This window comes from Embiotoca jacksoni, unplaced genomic scaffold, assembly GCF_022577435.1.
Source record: "Embiotoca jacksoni isolate LCO1_2020_lvr unplaced genomic scaffold, fEmbJac1.0.p SCAF_10, whole genome shotgun sequence".
In the NCBI taxonomy this organism is placed as follows: Eukaryota; Metazoa; Chordata; class Actinopteri; family Embiotocidae; genus Embiotoca; species Embiotoca jacksoni.
Genome location: NW_027185230.1, coordinates 15493751 through 15514180, shown reverse-complemented (window position 1 = coordinate 15514180; position 20430 = coordinate 15493751). Strand labels below are relative to the sequence as shown.

Sequence of the window (20430 nt, the reverse complement as noted above, 5' to 3'; positions counted from 1 at the left end):
AGCGGTCTTGATTGAACTACGACACACCGGATTGGAAACTGTGGTACAAAAGTCCCTTTATTAGCATATACATGTTTTCTTATTTTTAAAGTACAAATCTTGGCAGCCAATTTCAAACGTGTACGCGACGAAGCACAAATAAGAAAATAGCAAAGTTCCAAGTCGAGTGAAAATGAAGAGAATTAGAAAAAGATCCAACAGCTTTACAGGATAAGCTTCTACATTTAGTCTCACAGAAAAAAGATTATATGTTAAAAGGTCAGATGTTATTAAGTAGCACTTGAAACGCGTCTGGTCGTTACGTGTCGTCAAAGTGACCTATAAAACTAGGCCTCGGAAACATGGACCACAGTCACTGACTGATGTTTAGTAGCACCAAGATCTACAGTCTCAGATCTCCTCTCAATAGTTCACATGTTGTTTTTTAAATATCAGGCAGCTTCTCGTCGACCTTCTGAAGTAAACACTTTGGTTGTGGTCAAGTTCGGTTGTAATAGTTTTGGCAAATGATATATTTAACACTTAAAAAATAACCTAATGTTTAGAGAATAAACGCCGACTTGAACCACTACAATGACTGTGTGCTTAAAAACAAGGCAAACACTCCGGTATGAACATGTTGGCTTTGTGGAACAACAGTTTTTGTTTTTTAAAAAAAACAACAAAAAAAAAACTGCCCCCGTTTGAGATTTGTGTGTTTTACTTCAAATCCTTGCCTATCTCTGCACGAGCCTGACGAACGCCTGAACGAGCTGGATGAACGGCTCCTGTCCTTCGTGGCTCGCCTTGGAGCCCGGCGTGGGCGGTTTGGACTGAGCGGAGGGGAGGATGCCGCCGGCCGGAGACGACGGAGATCCTCTCCGGAAGTGGCGGGACAGGCTCGAGAGGAGAGTGCTCTGCAGGGGGAAACCGGACAAAAGCAAAATAGTTTTAATGACGTCATACTGAGTCAGGATTCATTTTGGATTTACATTGATGAGCAGAAAAGAAGAAGAAGAAAAAAAAAAAAGAAGCTTTCTCCAAGATGACTTTTAAAACGTAACCACACAAAATGTAATTTAATACGAGTATCATGATTCTACGAACCAGAGAAGGAATGAAGACACATTTTTCAATAAATCCCAGCAGTATGGAACAATAGTTTGTAATGAATTAATTAAATGAAGATGTTTTGGACCCAGACAGACAGACAGTTATTAAATAGATATTAAATAGACAAAAGTTTACAAAAATAAACACTTATCTACTGCCAGCACCGGCTCGGCTCTATTTGCTTTTTTTTTGGGTTTTCCGTTGAGCAAAAGCTGTGGACTTGAAGTCACAGTTACTTTGACCTTTGACCTCTTGACGCCCCAAAAATCGATGCCATTCATCCTTTAAAAAGCTTCGACGCTTCCAACACAGACAGGAGGAGAAAGACGTGATGAGGAGTCTCACCAGTTCGGAGCTGAGCTCTTGTTTGAGCCTCTGTTTGTCTCGAGGGAGGATGGAGGGATCTTTGAGACAGCGAACGGCCTGAGAGATCAGCACGTAGAAACAGTTCTCCATGGTGAACATCAGCAGAGACCTGCAGAGAAGAGAAGACACAAGCAAGGGCGTCTCTTTAATGCAAATGTTCAACATATATATATATATATATATATATATATATATATATATCTGTCCACTGAAAATGAAGCCACAGCCAGCAGCAGTAAGCAAACTGTAAGAACAGCTTGTGTCTCTGTTTGTTGGTAAAAAAACAAAAACAAAAAACTTTGTATGGATTAAACATGGGAGATGTAAGATGGTGAAAGATATTTTGATTTCTTTGAATAATACTTCGAGCTGCAGCAGCATCAGGAGGGCGATCGACTCACTTCAGTGCTTGGATCTCCTCCGACGAAGCGAGTGAAGCGATGCTCAGGGAAACCGGCTCCTTCTTCTTCTCCATCTACAAAAGAAACGGCTCGAAGTGATCAGAACACGGACCGCAGCCTCATCTGCAGCTGAAATGATCCAAAGTCACGACGTGTACCTCGCTCAGCATGCTCAGGGCCACGTTGATGGTGGCCAGCAGCGTCCCGAACGAAGGAGCCACGTCGGGGTCAAACGCCGGAGTCGTGAAGCTGAGCGCGAACAGGGTCCGGTACTCGGCCAGGTCCATGCACTGGCAGACGGGCAGACGCAACACTCAGCATGGCATTCTGCCTCCGCAGCGTCGCATGAATGTCGACGTGGCGTGTGGCGGAGACATTGTGAGGTGGGCGGTCTGACCTGGTCCAGGAGGATCTGGCAGCAGTCGGGTGTGAAGTGCTGCAGCGTCGCCAGCGTCTTGCTGAGGATCTTCAGGAGGCTGCACTGCACGGCCAGCAGGGCCTTCTGCTCAGCCTCCTCTCTCTCCCCTCCGCCTCCACCCGCTGCCTCTTTAGTCGGGGTCTGGGGGGGCCGCTGGGTCCTGGGGAGGGGCCCGGGGGGCAACGCCTCGCCGTTTTTAGCCTGAGGAGATCCCCAGAACAAACACTGAGCCGTTTGGCGACACAAACATTTGCAAACTTTTGTTTCCTCGGCTTCTCGTTCCCGGTTTCTGACCTGCAGGTAGTGGTGCAGCATCTTCTTGCTGTGCAGCAGGTACGTGCAGGTCTGGCACAGATAGCACAGATTTACCTGCACGGAGGAACCGCCAAGAAAAACACTGAGTCACCCGAATGTTTGAACAACGAAATGCATCCGTGTCGGTTTCTTGCGGACGTGGCGATTTCCTTCAGACTTGCCTGAACGTCCCGGAGCAGTTTGGGAAGGTGAAACTGCCACTCCTTACAGAAGCTGGAGAGCTGCAGCAGGAAGCCGACTGTGTGATCCGCCTCGTCCAGACAGGCCAGGCTCTGGACCGTCCGCACGGCGTTCAGACACTTGAGCGGGAGAGACAGGCAAGGTTTGAATCGTGTTTAAAAAAAAAAAAAAGCAGCGCCCACATGACCTGGATACAACAGACCACGAATACAAAGCTGATGGAACTGTGTTTGCATTGTTGTAGATCAGGTTTTTTTTGACAGAGGTTTCATTCTCGTGAGCACCTTTTTAGCTCAAATATTTCTAAATGAAATGCACCACAAACACAAGCAAGGTCATTTATTTAAAAAAAAATCTGGACTGATATAAAGACACGTGGGAGCAAAACATTAACAGGTGACAGATATAGAGTGGGAAGGCAATTCCTCCATTTACAGAACCTCAATCAGCTGGTTTAATCATTCAAAATGAAACCACTTTTTTAATTATGAATAATGGCTGGTTTTCTTTGCGATATTAAACTGTAGTTTTGAGTAACAGTGATAATGAACTGAATAAGATTGGATTGTTGGTGAGACAAAACAAGTTGTTTGAACATGTCAGTTTTGGATTGCCCCCCAATCAATTAATCAAACTGGTGACTTTCAGTTTAATTAAAAAATATTTTTTGAAAAAAAAAAAAAAAAAAGACAGCTTCAGTGGCTAAAAGGGTTCTTTTTTTTCATTAAGAAAAAAAAAAAAAAACAACCAGCATTTTTCTGTGAATGCAATAAAACGGCCTTCCTGCTACTGCAGTCGTACCTGCAGGATGCGTTCTTGATGCACTCCGACAAAGTCCAGGGCTTCGTTGATGAAGTTGTAGCGCAGAGTCTTCAGCAGACTCTCCATTAAAGACATGCAGAGGCGGTACACGCCCGGCCAGCAGGCGGAGTCCTGGGACTTGCGGGAGAAACTCTGCTCCGGGACGTGAATATGCACCGAGTTATTATCTGTTTACTTAAAACACCTTCAGCTTCATCTGATTATCAGTCGAGAGAATCTTTGTACCTGCGACGCTCCGTTCGACGACGCCTCGTACACGCTGAGAAGAGGGAGGCAGATGGTCTGGATGACTCCGGCTCCGGCGACAGCCGCGGCGCCCTGCGGGGAACGACGGAGACGCCCTCAACACCTTCGGCTTATGTGACGTGAAATGGGGTTTAAACCGGGAGGTGCGTTTACCTGAGGAGTGCGGGCGAGTGTGAGCAGCAGGTGGAGAGACGCCTCGGTGAAGTACAGGTTGTGTTTGGAGCGCAGGCTGAGCTCCACGGCGCTGAGCACCGACGGCAGGACGGGGACCTTCCTCATCACCGACACCCAGTGCTCCCCGCCCTCATCGGTGCGACACAGCTCCTTCGCTAAGTGGAGGGCTAAAACACACACCTGATACAGGACACAGAGGGACGGACCAGAGTCCAGAATTAAATTCACATTGGATTTACTGAACACTCATTTCCAGAGTTTTTTGCAGTGGATGTTAAAAAAAAACACACACACACACACACACACATCCATGTTTAACTTATCTGACTTCAAACTAAACATCTTAATAAAAGATAAAGTAATGAAAAACAAAAGCTGCCTTTTATTTAATTATTTCCATAACTTTAACTCTTGAATGTCCTTGTTTTCCTATTTAACTCCTAATTTCTATCCAAATGCCTTTTTGTCTTCGTGTTGTGTTGCTCTGAGCTGCCCTGTTGAAACGTGCTGCACAAATAAACTCGCCGTGCCTCATTCAAGATCAAATGACCCGAAAACGTTTGACGTGTAGAAAGCTGGAAATAAATTGAGGTTGTTGACGCTGACTGTTTGACATATCTGGATGAAGACGGTTGAAACCAAAACCGGCTTTAAAAGCGTAACACTTCATCTTAGAGAGCAGAATCCTCCGGCCGTCATCTTGGTCCCGCTCACCCCGTCTCTCTGGTCCTTCTGCAGGCCGCGAGGAGAGTCCGTCTCCATGCTGTCCTCGTCCTCCACCGTGTCTGCCGTCTGACTCATGTGACGAGTGTTATCGATTAGCGCCAGGACCTCGTCCTTCACCGTCTCGCACACAGACAGCAACAGCTGGGGCAGCTGGGAAATATCTCCACCTAGTTTGAAAAAGCAATAAATACAAAAAACAATTTTTTTTAAAAACTGACCGCCGCGACGTTTGATTCAAACAAAGACAAAAGAAGGAACGCCTTCTCGCTTCTTACCGTTGAGTCCCTGAATCTGCAGCACGGAGATGAGCGCGGAGAAGATTTTGGCTTTGGTCCTCTCCATCATCTGCTGGTCGGCTTGCAGGACGCTCTCCAGGATGAGCGAGAGGGGAGACAGGATGTCGGGAGCAGCTGCCACCACGCTGGGGACAGACGGAGAGCGGGAACAGTTCAGAGAAGAGATTTACACGATTTCGGGACGGTTCGTTTCCCTTCGGTCAAATCCGTGAGCTCGCACCTTTTCCACTGTTTGAGGAGGATGAGGAGTAGAGTGGCCATCATGGATCCGAGACGAAGACAAGGCACAGACATGGGCGTGGTCAGCTGGAAGAGACAGACGGGAGGTGAGACGAGCGATAAAAGGGGACGAAAGTCCTAAAAGCCCAGAACTTTATTTTACACCACGATGACTTACAGCAGCTTTCGTCCCGTCCAGGACGTCCATGAAAAGCTTCAGCTTGGTCGAGTCTTCTGTTAGCTGCATCACATCCGACTGGAAACATTCAAAAATAATAAATCATTTCTGTGGTTCATCTGCAGATGAGTTTCATCAAACAATTATTAATGAATTTCGAGGAGCCAAATAAAGGAAATGTTTGATATTTAGGAAAATGCACTTATTTGTTTCTTGCCAAGAGTTTTTTTTTTAAAAGATTTATACCACTCTCACATCTGGCAGTTAGATATGAGGCCTGTTAGCTTAGCTCAGCTCAGCTTAGCATAAAGACTGAAAACTTGGCCCACTCGGAAAACAGCGAAATCTTCCTACTCGAACCTCTTAACCTCAATAAATCACATCACGTTTTGTTTTAATTTGTACAAAAACATGAACAGGAAGTGACTGATCCCGGCCGAGAGATCAGGCCGCACACAACCTCCACAAAACCACAAGTTCTTTCTTTATACTTTTCTTTCTATATATTGTGATAGTTAAGTGAACTTTAGAGGTGCTGACAGGTGGATTTTGTGTTTTTGAGCAGAGCCAGGCAGGTTGTTTTTTTCCTGTTTCAGGTCTTTATGCTGAGCTAATAAGCCAATCAGCTTCTGGCTGCATATTAATTGTCCAGATATGAGGGTGCTTTTCACTCATCTAGTGTTCAGCAAGGAAGCAAAGAAGCATATTTCCCTCTGCCTTTAAAGCAGGCAACATCGACAACATGTTTATTGTAACATACGTGGTTCGTGGACAGAATCAGCAGCATCCGCCAGGCAGAGATCAACATCTGGGTCTCGGGGAAGTAGCAGATGCCCTCCTCCTCCATCTCGGCCACATGGCACACCAGTGACTTCACATACTGGGACCAGTACTCGTAGCGCCGTGCGTTGGAGAACTTCTGAAGGCCGTCCTTCAGAGACTGCTCCAAGGAACCGCTGCAGCAACGTAAACAAAACTCCACACGTGACTTCGCCGAGATGTCAGCTGTCACCTATCAATGAAAGCAATAACTCAAGGAAGACTTTTATTTTGAAGTGGATTCTGGAACTACCTGACGGCGTAGTAGATCTCCAGGCCGATGATCTTCATGACAAACGCGCAGGTCTCCAGAACACACGGCTGAGGACGGATTGAAGTTGTTCAGTTGACACATCCATTGACATCCAGTGACTCGTATTAAATATAGCAAAACAAAACTACCTCCGTGGTGTCTGAAGGGGGGGTGAGGGTCCCGAAAAGAGGTGTTGTCAAATTCTCCCAAAATTTTGCTCTGTGTAAATAAAAAAGCATTTTTTTTTTTTTTTTAGCAGACACATTATACTTCATATAGTTTTTCAAAGCATTTATCTGCCCATGTTCTCCCGGGTCAGAGTGACAGTTGTGCTTACTTGGTGCGTAACACGGAGATGGCACTATCCCTGCGATCCTGCCAGAGGGCGAGGAGGAAGGCCAGGGCGGCTCGGTGCAGCAGCGGGGGACACCAGTATTTCCCCTGCTGTTTAGAGTCTATCAGGTCCAACACCACGTGAAGACAGCTCCACTCACCCAGCAGAAACTCCTGCGAGTTCAAATAACAACACAGATGTCATGAATATGGACGCAGCGCCGCTCAAAGAGAAAACAAACACAGCCCTTGTGTTTTGTACCTTTGACCCCTCGCTCCCATCTTTGACTTCCAGGTTGAGGAAGAGCTCGATGAGGCCGGGCTGCGTTTCCACAGCAACGGTGAGGAACTCCAGGATCATGACCTTGATCCTCATGTCTTCGGTCTTGCTCTGCAGCCGCGTGAGGAACGCGTCCCGGATGGCTGCCGCGTCACTGCCGAGGCAAGCGTAGACCGACATGGGAGCCACCTGGAGACGGAGAGAGTTCGACGCGTTTAGTGTCGTATCAGACACAGAAAGTTCAAACTCGTACGCTGCAGATGGATGATGGAAGTCTCACCGTGGCGAGCCTTTTGAGCAGCTGGATGGCGAGGCGAGGCAGCGCCGGATCGTGTTTGTGGTAAATATATTTGGCCAGGACAACGATGAGATTGTTGCCGTGGCCACTGTGCTGCGTCAGCGCCTGCTCCAGAGGGGACACGGCGTCGGACGGCGGCTTCAGACGGATCACGTTGTTCGTGACGGAAAAGGCCAGTTTGACCGTCTGGATCAGGATCTGACCGGGACCCTCGGCGCCACAGCTGGACCGCATCAGGAGGAAAATACGAGAAAATACAATTATATGCCGGACGTGGTGACAGAATTAAGTCCAAAAACGTGGAAGGTTTCACAACTAATTACGAGGAAAACTATCATGAACACATGCGACTGTTTACCTGCTGGGCTGCGCAGCCAGCACCATGTCTATGGTGTCCACTCCAACTCCCATGATATTGACGACAGCCTGTCCAGCCTCAGTGTTTGCCAGGCTGTAGATGCACAGAGACTGCAGGGTGGGAGTGCTGTGAGAAAAAAAAAAAAAAAAAGGAGTAAATAAACAACTTTTTAAGTAAAACAACCAAATGTCTGTTAACTGCAACTTTTATTAATTAATTAACGCTCCTTTTCTTGATTGTGTGGTCAATAAAAGATCAATAATTGTGGAGAAAGTTGACGTGTCTTCTTTAGCATGAACAACAGCGAAAAAGCAATTCCTCACATTTGAGAAACTGGAACTAGTAAATAATTCCCTTGGGTAAATATTTTTTTTAAATGTTGGGGAAAAAATTGTCAGGTTTGATGCACATTCATTTTCGATCAACTAATTGATTAATGGACTTATTATTTAATCTCAACAATGTATTTTTAACACTATATTTCACACAATATTTCAAAATTTTGATTAACTGGACAATGAGCGGACTTTGAAGTTATAGTCTTAATCATTGTACATACCAGCCAGTTTTTGGGACCTGGATATTTAATTCAATTGAATTTTTATGAAAAGTTTCAAATATCCATGCAACATTGTCCCAATATTATTAACAATTACAAAGAATACAAGCAAATTAAATAATAAACCCCCACATTAAAGAGCATGCAGTAGTGGCATACAGTACAAATGATTGGAGAGCAAAAGAGAGAATGGAGACGTGCTCAATGCATCATGGGAGGTCACCCAGCAACACGGGCCTACAACAGCATAACTAAGAGATTGTGAAGGGTCACCTGAACATGCTCTAACTTTAAGCTTTATCAAAAAGGAGAGTTTGAACTCTTAGGACTTCTCACCTGCCCTGGTCCTCTCCCTCTGGGCTCAGATTGAGAATAGCATGGATCAGCTCCAAAATAAGACAACCTGCAGCAAAACAGAGAATCACATTTTAACTCTGTTTTAACTTTCATTTTTTACCAGCAAAGACAAAAAAAAAAAAAAAAAGAAAAAAAAGAAGAAGTGTGGCCTGACCGATCCTCTCTCTGACTCCATAGGTGTTGTAACGCCACTTGTGGTACGTGGGCAGCATCTCCTTTAGAACCAGCAGCACACAGGGGATCAGACCTTTGTTCTGAGTGCTGCCCAGCTGACCCTGAAATCATTATAGATACACATGATGCACATTACAGCAGCAGGACATGAAAACAAAACATCACATCTCTTCTATTAACGGCTGTTACCTTGACCAGAGTTGTAACGAGACGAAGGAAAGCGATGGTCACGGCATACTCCCCCCTGGGCTGCTCAATCTGGACCAGCAGGTTGCCATAGTTACCTGCTTTCATCCCCTCAGCACTAGATAAAAAAGAAAGCAAAATTTGTTCAGCGCTTTTTAATTCCCCTAAAAATAGTATTTCGTTTGCCAGGCAAATTAAATATGAGGCGGCACAGTTTGGACTTTTTGGTTCACCTGACACACTGAGACATGCTGGTCAAAGGGTTGGAGGCGAAGGGGAGGAAACCAGTGTGGTGCAGACTGGCCCACACCTGAAGGGGGGAAAAGAAGAAGAACAAAATAGGGTGAAGCGTGTGAGGAAGATTCAAGAACATCTAACTTGACTTCCTGTTCCCAGTGGAAGCAGCCACCCACCTTCGCTGGCATCCTGGCAGCCAGGACAGAGAGGCAGTTCACGCAGGAGGCGATCACGTCCACCGGGGGGTTGATGACCGACGTCAACCTGACGGATGCGACAAATCCAGACCGTTTTAAATAGGAAGTGCAAAATAACTACTGCGGCTTGACGAGTAACGTTAACTTACCTCTGCAGCAGCATGTAAATGCGTGAAGTGAGCGGCAGCAGACAATCTGACACGGTCCAGTCGGTGCTTATGATCTTATGGACCAGATCCAGGAGGGGCTTCACGCGTGCACAGTGAGCTATTACATCTGAACAAGACAAGGCACATGAGCAGAGACATTCGTCAACAATCAGCTGACAAAATTACGATGACAAGAGCCCGACCGATACTGGATTTTGAGGCCGACACAGATATCAGGAAGTAAAATTAGCTGAAATCTAGTCATCAAACACTTGAGTGGAGATATTTAATGCAGGCTGGATATTTTACAGTTAAATGATCAACTTTACTTTCCAAAATGACACCAGCGCACTGAAACAGTGAACTTCCCCTGGGGGTGTAATAATTATAATATACTTATAAAAACTATTAATAAAAAAAAATAAAAAACAAATAGAACAATTTTTAAATTACACTATAATTCTTTATCTGAAATATAGTCAGTGAAAAAAAAAAAAGTCAGACAACATATCTACCAAGACTTTCTAATTTTTGCTCGGACAATATTCACTAGTTTTTTACCAAAGTAAAATTAATATTTCTTCGTGTCTTTGGCTGTTTGTCAGACTGAGAAAAAGGTGACATTCCTCAAAAGAACTTGTGATGATCACTGGGCAGGATTTTTATCAGATACTAAAGCACCGTACTTTAAGTGTGAGAATTAAAGGATCAGTCTGGTTATATTACATATTTTTCTTTCTTGTCAGCCAAGTACAGTACAGTAACTGTTTGTATTTTGAGTTGGTGACACATCGACACCTTCCAGCTGCCATAAATACTCTCAGGCACACAAAACCCACAGCTGAAAATAGTCCTCAACAAATGCACAATGTGCCACAGCTCGACTAATGTTTAACTAAAACCTACAGCGCCCAGCTGTTCGAGACAAATGTTCAACCCTTTAACTTTGACCTGACTCTATTTGTGAAATTGCTAAAATGCAGATTGTTGGCTTTGTTTTTTTTATTCACATGAACTGTTGAGCCAACAAAATAAAAATAAAAATAAAAAACACAGGTTTACCTGCAGTTGAGACGACGTGGAGCAGCATCTCCACCTCACAGGTGAAGAGAGTCCAGGAGCTGAAGGAGTAATCCCAGCGCACCACGTAGCCCTGTTCACCTCCGATCATCACCTGGCCCAGAACTCCCTGCGGCATCCACAGGTTCGTCTGCCCGGTGCCTGACGGTTGAGAAGGAAGAGAGATCACACAAAAGAAACGTGTTGAAAAAAAAACAAAAAAACTTTCAATCTTCTATATTCATACATAAAGAAAATATGTTGTTAAAAGTTTCTTTTTGTATTCAGAGCTCACAGTAACAACACAAATCTAACCGAGAGGGTAGAGGAGTTTGGGTGTTTGCCTCCTCCACAGCGTCTCGTCATCCTTGGAGACGATGTCATTGGGTTTGTGTTTGTAAACTTGTGTGTAGAAAGACATCTTATCCAAAAAGTTGTACACCTGTCACACAGAGGGGAAAATATGTTGTTACACCATTTACATAAAGTGTGTGTGTATATTTGTGTGTGTGTGTGTGTGTGTGTGTGTGTGTGTGTGTGTGTGTGTGTGTGTGTGTGTGTGTGTGTGTGTGAAATCTACCTTCTTAACGGTGGACTTGTTTGACAGCAGTGCAGTCAGAAGCTGCAGCAGAGGTCCGATCTTATGAGGGAACATGCCGGCTGCACTGTCTAGGATCATTCCCAGCCCCATGTTCGGCTTCTGGATAAAACATGTGACAAAACAAATATTACAGACAGTTCTAATTTGTTGTTTTATTTAAATTCAGATTCTCTCTCCTTTTTTTTTGTACCATTTCCCAGAAGACTTCAGCCAGGCTGGGAGCAGAGAGGACCTCGCAGGCAGCATCGATCAGGTGGGAGCACTGCGTCGCCACACCGTCGGTCTGTGACGTACGTCAGAAGAAGGCAAGTTCCCAACACGGGTAACAAAAATATGAATGAGAGGATATAAACATGTAAAAAAAAAAAAAATCAAGATGCTTACCTGGAGGCTTTCTTCTTCAAAAGACGTGATCACAAATGAGAGGAGGCCGTAGATGCACATTTTTGCTGTGCTTGCTGTACACTGGGGGAAAAAAAAAAAAAAAGACATAAAATGTAATGCAGTAAAACAACAACATTAATCTAAGAGCAGATGTTGGTTGAATATGTGAATATAGGTGGTGAAAAGTGGTCTTTTCAAACCCAAATAATTTCAGCAGCTTCAGTGTTCCCACCAGGAAATGCTTAAAACTCAACATAATAAGCAAAGCTGACAACTTTTTTTAGATATGTTCTCCTCATGCCAGAAGGTTTGAGATGAGATGAAAGGAACATGTGACTTCCTTCACTTGATGGTCTATTCAGAGGTGTGCAGCAGCAGATGGATGTAGTTTCAGCATATTTTAGGTAATGGAGGCAGCAAACGAATGGTAGTCCAAAACTATGAAATAGTTTTAAGTAACCTGTAAAACTGTCTTGTTTTCCTTAGACTGAAAGTGATGTTTTGGCACCTTTGCTTCCTATTGCTTTTTTTTTTTTTACTTTATCTGACCCAAGTGTGCAATCAATGTCATCTTACGTTGTTGCCTGAGACTCCGAGGCCTTTCAGCATGGTGGAGAAGTACTTGAACACCCCCAGCTGCAGGGCGGTGTTGCCTATCCTCCTGATCACTGGGTTGGACTCGTCTGGTCTCAGTGTGTGTCTCAGCAGGACCCAGGCCAACAGCACCGGCCCGTGATGAGGGATGTCACCTAAAGTCAGCAGCAGCTGATCCATCTCCTGGAAGAGACAATAAAAATACACAGGCTCAGATGTCTCAAGATTTATCATGAGAGCTTTAACAAATTTTCTTAATGTTGTCCAATTTGTGTGAGTAAATGCCAGACGAGGTAATTGTGGAGTTCCTGTTGTTGTTTTACTCAATTCAGCAGCGATGCACAGATTTTTGCGTAATTTATTTAACTGTTTTCTTTTCTCACTGCACAGATTGTATGAATGAATATGAATATTGTTTAAGTCTGCCGCAAACCTTTATGACGTCAGGAGCACCAGAGAACTGGTGCTGTTCTGTACAATCCTCCAGAGCACACTTGTGCAGGAAGTCTATGTCCATTCCTTCAACCAGGATGAGAGAGCTCAAGTACCTGCAGGCCAGAAAACCAGACAAGACATTAAAAGACCAAACAAGGAAATTAAAATGTCATGAACACAAAGTCTCTGAGAAGCACTGACCCGATCCGGTCGACTAGAGCATCCATGCTCTTGTCTACGAGGTGTCTGTTGGTCTGCCGCAAACCAAAGCCTTGTTCTTTGAACATTTTAGTGAAGCTCAGCAGATCAGATGGGCTCATTTCAAAGTACGCGTAGTAGAGAAAGATGATCTCCAGCAGCAGCGACTGTTCTCTCAGACACTGCAGGAACCATCGAGACACCTGCCTCTCCGTCTGGGGGACAAAAAAGACAAAAACTATTTACATCCCTTGATGGGCAAAATTAACTGGCAGTTATAACCTTTAAGTCAAACAGAAATAATGTAATATTTGAGCTTGGTCACAACATACAGTATTTTAACCAAAAAAGAACCAACCATGAGGTTTCCATGAGTTTCCCATGTCGGTGCTTCTGCCTTGAAGAGATTCTCAAACTGTGACTGGTAGTTGCTCACCAGGTCCTTCTCCAGCTTATTGACACAGTGACTGTACTCAGCCTGGACAAAAAAAAAGTAAAAACACACACCCTCGGGGTTACTTTACAGAAACAACGACAAATCAAATCATTTTCAGCAAAATTGATATCGAAGCTGTGTTCTTCAGATATCTGATGTAAAAGAAAAGCCGATGGCTCTCACCCTGTAGGGATGTCGCTCGTCCTGAAAGTACGTCAGCAGGAGGAGAACACATCTGAGCAGGCACATGCGCTCCTCATAGTAATAGTCAGCTATCTGTGAAAGCAGATATATAGGCAGACGTATTTACTCAATTCCATATGAGAGTTATAGCGATCATGCTGAATCGATAAAAATAAATGGAGGCAGATGTCTGTACTGACCTTCAGCAGTAATGCCTGGCTTTGCCGCTCATCCTTGAGAACGACCTGTATCGAGGATGACTTTAGTCAATCTTTCATAATAATATCTTTGCAATTTGTTCCTCATAAGAAACAGGAAACTTAATAAATCGCATCATAACACTAAAACCCGTACACATGATGTTTAAAATGCGGTCGAAGATTTCAGACAAACTCCACCACGACTGCAAACATATAAGTGGGAACAGTGACCTTTAATGATTCACGGGTTCCTCTGTAGTCCTCCTGTAGGTAGCACTGTAAAAGCTGCACACTCTGCTGCTCATCAAGACTCTGTAACATTATCAAAACATGAAATCATTATAAAATCATCATGACATTCACCACCAAATGAAAACAGGTAATACATTTTTGACACTTACCAATATTTTACTGATCCTCAGACCAAAGTCCTTCAGTGGTTGTGCAACATCTTTGTTTTCCTTCACTTTCCCAGCAGACGATGAGCTATAAAAGGTGATGCTGACAATTACCTGTTTGTTTGTAAACAATAGTGTATTCAATGTGAAAATAAGTGGAACTTTACCTGGGTGGTTTGTAGTAACGGAGTCCTTGATGCAGTCTGTCCCAGTGTTTGTCAAGTTCTGCCTCTATCTGAGCCTGTGGCCATCAGACATTAATAAAAAAAGAAAAGATAAACAACACTGTCACTGGGGCTCCAACCACTTTCTCATTTGTAATTACGGTGGGTCTGAGGTTTTAGAAAATAACTACTAGAGTTCTGTGATTTAAATCCATCATACACCTCCATCGACAGCACACAACGACAAGCAAGAAGACATACCGGCTCTCTCAATGCCGACCTCCCCAGCAGTATGGTCCATAATTCTCGACAACTCCTAAAAGAAGAAGAGGTACAGCTTAGCAAAGCGATAACTGCGTTAATACGCAGCAGTACACATCAGACGGTAGCAATTCATCTAATGTGGAATCACAATTTGTTCTAATAAGCAGATATGAGGTGTCTATGCGATATAATCCGCGTTAACTATTCTTTTATAATCCGATAAACAACTACAAACAGTTTCTCAGCTGTATCCCACTATATTTTAATAGTGTGACACATATAACATTATATATTTTTTTCATGGTCACAGCTCAGGGTTTTTCCTCTGAAATGGGTTAACACAGGTATAATTACGTCACTGCACTTAACACGTGTTAAAAATCCCTGAATATGACTGTCTAATTGTGTTGCTAAGCACTATACAGCCACATATATGTATTTTTCTTGCACATAAATATTAAATGACGGTCACAAACACTCATTGGTGATATTTTTCATTCAAATAATTTGAGCTGACTTTGTTCAAACCAACCAACCAACCAACCAGAGACGAGTCTCAACGCTTATTGCAGGTAAATCGAGAAGCACTTTTATCCGCACACGTAAGTGACTTGAATCAAATCCGCAGAGTTATTTCACTTTGGCTTTGACCCTCCCGAAAGAAACCACCGGCGGCGGCGGCGGCGGTCCTGCTGTTGTTGACATGCGGCGGACACACCGCGCTAATCAACAGCCATTCAAATGTTTAGCTGCTAGCACTTGCTAAGCTACGCTAGCGTGGCGCTAACAGCTCAGAAAGACCGACTGGCAATAGTGTAATGTCGCCGCTAACCTGCCTTAATAAACAGAGACGTTGCGTGAAAATGCCTACTCGTCGGTAACAAACTTTTAAATCTCTTTTAGCAACGGTAAATGTTAGATAAAAGTTTGTTGCTATGTGTCTACCTGACGCTCATCTCCGAGTCCGCCATCTTCGCTCCTGCCGTGTGATTGGTTGTTGTACATTTTCGTCATTGCTGTCGTCATCACCTTCTTCTTCGTGGGTTCAAATGTTAGTTAGCCGGTGCCCTCGACTGCCATTAATGATTTCAGTCGATGTCCTTCCTTAAATTCAGCCAGCATGTTTTTTTTTTTTTTTTTTAAGCAAAATACAAACAAAAAAAAACAAAAAAAAAAATCTGCCTTTTTTTTTTTCTCTACCCCTGAAAATCTGTATATTTTTTTTTTCTTGTAAAACACGGGATTTGCATTTTATGAACTCGCATAACGTTAGCTGTATTGCACATAATAATGGTGTAATATCAGCTAAATTAAAAGCGTGTTAAATCTTTAGTATGTGCTCTTTTTATATAACCGAAAAACAATAATTTAAAAAAAAAAAAAAAAAAATCACGCTTTTACTAGATTTTTTTTTTTTTTTTTTACGTTTGTACCACGTGACCCCGGCTGTCAAATATGGCCCCCTCCTACTGGGCGTGAGAGAGGAGCGACAGCTGACAAAGGACAGAAATCTGTTTTTAAAAAAAAAAATAAAAAAAAGGGACGGCAGCGATCCTCATTACCGCTCCACTTGTTTTTCTTCGTCTTACATGTGGTACGTACCGCTTTGGTCTTCGTCCGCTTCTCGTTTCGTGCCAGCTGTTTTGCGCTCCGGGTCGCTAATGCTAACTCGGCGGAGTCAGCTGTATTTTGCCGTTAGCTCGATGCTGCAGCATCCTCGGTTTGTCTGATCTGACCCCGCTGTGCGTGTTTTCAGATGTATGTAAGAGAAACGACTGGAGGATTTATTGTGTATTTACTCTTTGACTGTACCCGTTGGATGTGATGGTCATGTGTTAAGAAAAACAAACACACAACCTTCACAGATGATTCAGGGGAGGGAGGGGGACTACATAAGTCACTCTATTACCCCACCACCACCAAAGATCATGCGTTTTCTCCTGGGGTTCAAAATACATGTGCTCAGACAGTTGTGTGAGTTTCACACCGACTGGGGGGGAGAGAGAGAAATGTTCAGTGTGGCCATAGTTCATGGCTGGAAGCAGATAAAACGAGACCCGAGGTTCAAAGTCTGGATAAACGATGACTTGGAAACTACTGTGGTCAGTTTTATTTATAAATCCTCTCTGGGCATTTAATACAGAGAGAGATCAAACAATTCAACAACTCCCACATGAGGGAAAAACTCCCTTTTTTCACAGGAAGAAAACTTCCAACAGCTGGAAGGAAAATCTCTCGTTTAACAGGAAGAAAACCTCAGACAGAGCCAGTCTCTTATTATTATTATTATTGTTATTGATGAGTAAGAGGTTTGTAGGTTAGAAATCCTTGATTTCAGTAACGCCTGTAATTACTTCGGTTTTTATGGTAACCTGCCATTTCTCCCTTTTTTTCTAGACATCCAAAGCGAGTGAAAATGACGACGTGTGCCAGAGAGAGGAAGTGACAGAAGAAGGCCTTTCATTGTTGCAGACCATCTGTTCAGGTCGACCCTCCTCCCCATCCTTCCCCGCTCCCTCCCCGGTGCGTCGGTCCCGTCCAGCAGCCATGCATATCAACCCGGTGTACGTGGAGTCCGCTGTAGTTCTGGCGGTGGTGCTGTGTGTCCACATGGCGGTCTGGAACCAGCACTCCTGGTGCAGCATCGCTCTCGTCATTCAGGCTTTCTACGTCCAGCACAAATGGGACCGTCTGCTCAGGTCGGGGGGCGCCGTGTTCCAGTTTCGTCCCTCGGCAAACAGCGGCATCGTTCCAGCCTCCATGGTGATGCCTCTGCTGGGCCTGGCGCTGAAAGAAAAGTGCTCCGCCTCGGGGAACGTCTACTTTGAGCGCTTCTCCATGGTGGTCACCATCACGGGCATGATGCTGGCTCTGTTCCTCTCCCTGATCGCGCTGGGCATCACCAGGCCCGTTCCCACCAACACTTGCGTGATCGCAGGAATGGCCGGCAGCGCGATTCTCTACACGACCAAGCAGACTCTGACGGTGTCGGAGGTCATCGAGGTCTTGGAGGTGCTGCTGATCTTCGTCTATCTCTGCCTGATTGTGCTTTACTTGCTGCCGCGCTGCTTCACGCCCGGAGAGGCGCTCGTCATCGTCGGCGGAATCAGTTTCATCGTGAACCAGCTCATCAAGCGCTCTCTGAACCTGGCGGAGGTCAAAGGGGACCCGGTGAACTACTTCCTGCCGGTTGTCGTGGTGGGCTCCTTGTTGCTGGGCGTTTTCTTCGCCCTGCTCTTCTGCTTCATGGAGTCTGAGACTTGGGTGTCGTCGCTCTTCTTTCACATGATGACGGCCGTGCTGGGTCTGGGGATCCTGATGCCGTGGCTCTCCTTGTTCATCGGCCGGCACCCCATCATGTGGCTGCTGGACTTTGTCACGCTAAACGACAGGAGACTCTGCCTGCTGGGGTACTGGGTGTTTCTGGCTGTCGTGGCCACTTGTGTCGTGTTGCATCAGAACTATCAGCGCCAGGCGGGGTCCAAGAAGCACCAGGCGTCGACGATAGTCAGGAAGTACTTCCATCTGATCGTTGTGGCCACGTACGTTCCGGGGCTGATCTACGACAGGCATCTGCTCCACGTGGCGTCGGTGGGTTGCTTGGCGATTTTCTTGTTTCTGGAGTACGTGCGTTACTTTCGGATCAGGCCTCTGGGTCAGCTGCTCCGGCAGCTGCTCACCTTGTTCCTGGATGAGCGGGACTCCGGGCCTCTCATCCTCACCCACATTTACCTGCTGGTGGGCATGTCACTGCCCATTTGGCTGTTTCCTGGGCCCTGTGCACCAAAGGGGATACTTCCCGGGGCGGGAGGCCTGGTGCCCTACGCGGGCGTGCTCGCTGTGGGAGTCGGAGACACTGTGGCGTCGGTGTTTGGCAGCACCATGGGGGAGATCCGCTGGCCCGGCACGAAGAAAACCATGGAGGGGACGGCGACGTCCGTGTTCGCTCAGATCATCGCCGTGGCAATGTTTCTCATCTTTGATGCGAGCATCAATCTGAACTCCACCTACTCGTGGATTGTCGGCTCCATCACCCTGGTGGCCATGCTGGAGGCCTACACCTCCCAGATAGACAACCTCCTGCTCCCGCTCTACCTCTTCATCCTGCTGCTGCTTTAAACGGACAGATGGCACAAACACACACACACACACACACCTCTTCCCCCTGTTCTCAGTCCTTATTGGTGGGGAAGCAATAATTATTATACTGGAAGAAAATGTCTAAAAATAAATATGATTGTCCCTTTAGGAATCAGTGTACTTGATCATTTTTACTTGCACAAGAAAGGACTAGTTCAAAGCCGATAATGTAATCAAGCCAGGTAATTATGTCAACAAACCAATGTGATACAAAAAAATAAAATCTGCTACTTACTTTAACTTGGCAGCAGACATGATGTTAGCATGACATGAGAGTCTGTTGTCTTCACATCATGAGTTATTTGGTTGCTCTGAGGAATGAGACATTTAAGTTGCCAAGAAAACGTGAGGAAGAGTTGCTAAATATTCTTTGAGCTCGGTGACAGCGGTGGTATATGTTTTCCCTCCTGACACCAACAACTCCTAAATTATGCAGCAGGAGATTCAGTTTCGCAAAGTGGAGAAATTTCCTGTAAATGCGTCCGGACTTCTGCACCTGTTGGCGCCACATTTGAATCATCAGTGAGGATTTTTTTTATTTTTTTTTTGTCTTCTTATTCTGCCCTTTTCTTTGTTTTCAAAAGGAGACTTGCCTTTGCATTGCCTTTGAAGAACATTATTTATAGTTAACTTATTAACTTAATCGTCTTTCTTAATCGACCCTCTCATTCTATTACTTTGCCTCGCTGATGGCAATACGAAGGACTTACTGCTGAAAATATTTGCCTTAAGAAGTATATTTTCTAACATGTACTATTGTAGACGCCGTAGATGGAAGCATGGCAGGCCCTCTCGACTCTTTTTTTCAAGGGCTGGTTTGTACTTCAGTATGGCAAGACACTCACTATGCTCCCGCATGACTACTAATATGAAATCCAGTACTGTAACATGTATGCAGGTATCCCACAGTATATTTTTGTTTGATAAAATCGACTTAGTATTTCCGTGGTTTGCTGGGACCCCTTAGAGGTAAACTTAATATAAACATTTCCTTGTGATACTGAGCCTTCAAACCGATGCGTATTTTTGGACTCTTTGTCCAAGCTTTGGGCCGAACCGATGAACATAGGCCCTCCATTTTTTGGCAACTTTTTCAATGATCTTTAATCCAAAATGATTATTTAATATGCTTTATAAAAAATATCCTCAAATGTCAGGTTTGAGCTCATCAATGTGAGATTCCTACAGTTAACCTGAACCTTGTATTCAGCATAAATTAATTGATTTATGTTTATCTGTAAAAGGTTTTTGGTGTTTTTTTTATATGTTGTGATGACAGTTTGTTAGCATGATCCCGCTGGTACGTTGTTTTTGCCATCATCTTGATATTTTTTTTTTAAATAATGTAACACTGCATGTCGAGTAGATCGGATAAGAAAGATAAAACTGAGATGCCTCCTTATTATAGTCAGTTTGTTTAATACTCATTTGAGGATGGAGGCGAGGGACCCATGTGACTGACTGACCCTTTGATTTAGACACTAACAGAAGTTTGGATTTAGTGGTTTACGATCATTCATACTTGGAAATCACTTGTTGTATTTTTTGTTTTGTTTAAGTTGTGTCTTAAAATGAACATACTTGAAAACAAAAATGCTTATTGTTTGTAAAAAAAAAAAAAAAAATATCAGTCTGCCATCTCAGTTAGACAAGAACAAGAATAAATGCTGGTACGTGATCATGTTGAAAAGGAGATGCTGAATAAAAGGAATCTAAATATCAATAACATTGTAGAGTTGAT

At 44.4% G+C, this 20430-nt stretch overlaps 2 protein-coding genes across 2 annotated transcripts; one reads left to right on the top strand and one right to left on the bottom strand.

The window, feature by feature from the left end:
- Positions 1-39: 39 nt before the first annotated feature.
- Positions 40-16398, bottom strand: nup188 (nucleoporin 188). Its single transcript, XM_069169303.1, has 43 exons — positions 15495-16398; positions 14547-14601; positions 14289-14362; positions 14125-14209; positions 13955-14035; positions 13724-13768; positions 13524-13616; positions 13263-13382; positions 12908-13119; positions 12705-12819; positions 12254-12454; positions 11678-11758; positions 11484-11576; positions 11273-11392; positions 11008-11134; positions 10696-10854; positions 9634-9760; positions 9464-9551; positions 9284-9360; positions 9054-9168; positions 8845-8965; positions 8670-8736; positions 7775-7900; positions 7399-7639; positions 7101-7307; positions 6843-7012; positions 6655-6724; positions 6506-6573; positions 6194-6389; positions 5434-5511; positions 5257-5342; positions 5016-5161; positions 4729-4907; positions 3994-4194; positions 3820-3912; positions 3574-3726; positions 2754-2891; positions 2572-2646; positions 2257-2478; positions 2018-2149; positions 1860-1933; positions 1438-1567; positions 40-896 (listed from the first exon to the last, which is right to left on the bottom strand). Exons 1-43 carry the CDS (start codon positions 15518-15520, stop codon positions 717-719), a joined length of 5247 nt encoding a protein of 1748 aa, XP_069025404.1. The 5' UTR covers positions 15521-16398; the 3' UTR covers positions 40-716.
- Positions 16000-20411, top strand: dolk (dolichol kinase). Its single transcript, XM_069169328.1, has 2 exons — positions 16000-16143; positions 16947-20411. The coding sequence occupies exon 2, from the start codon at positions 17097-17099 to the stop codon at positions 18666-18668; it is 1572 nt and encodes a 523-aa protein (XP_069025429.1). The 5' UTR covers positions 16000-16143; positions 16947-17096; the 3' UTR covers positions 18669-20411.
- Positions 20412-20430: the final 19 nt, after the last annotated feature.

Bases quoted from the DNA above. Each gene is read 5' to 3' on its own strand.
- nup188 (XM_069169303.1), bottom strand. From the start codon at position 15,520: ATGGCGGACTCGGAGATGAGCGTCAG. The intron at 10,855-11,007 runs GTTAGATTTGTG...CTCAACCGTCAG, and splicing joins CAAACTCCTCTACCCTCTCG to GCACCGGGCAGACGAACCTG. The intron at 9,361-9,463 runs GTGGGTGGCTGC...TCCCCCCTTCAG, and splicing joins CTGCCAGGATGCCAGCGAAG to GTGTGGGCCAGTCTGCACCA.
- dolk (XM_069169328.1), top strand. From the start codon at position 17,097: ATGCATATCAACCCGGTGTACGTGGAGTCCGCTGTAGTTCTGGCGGTG.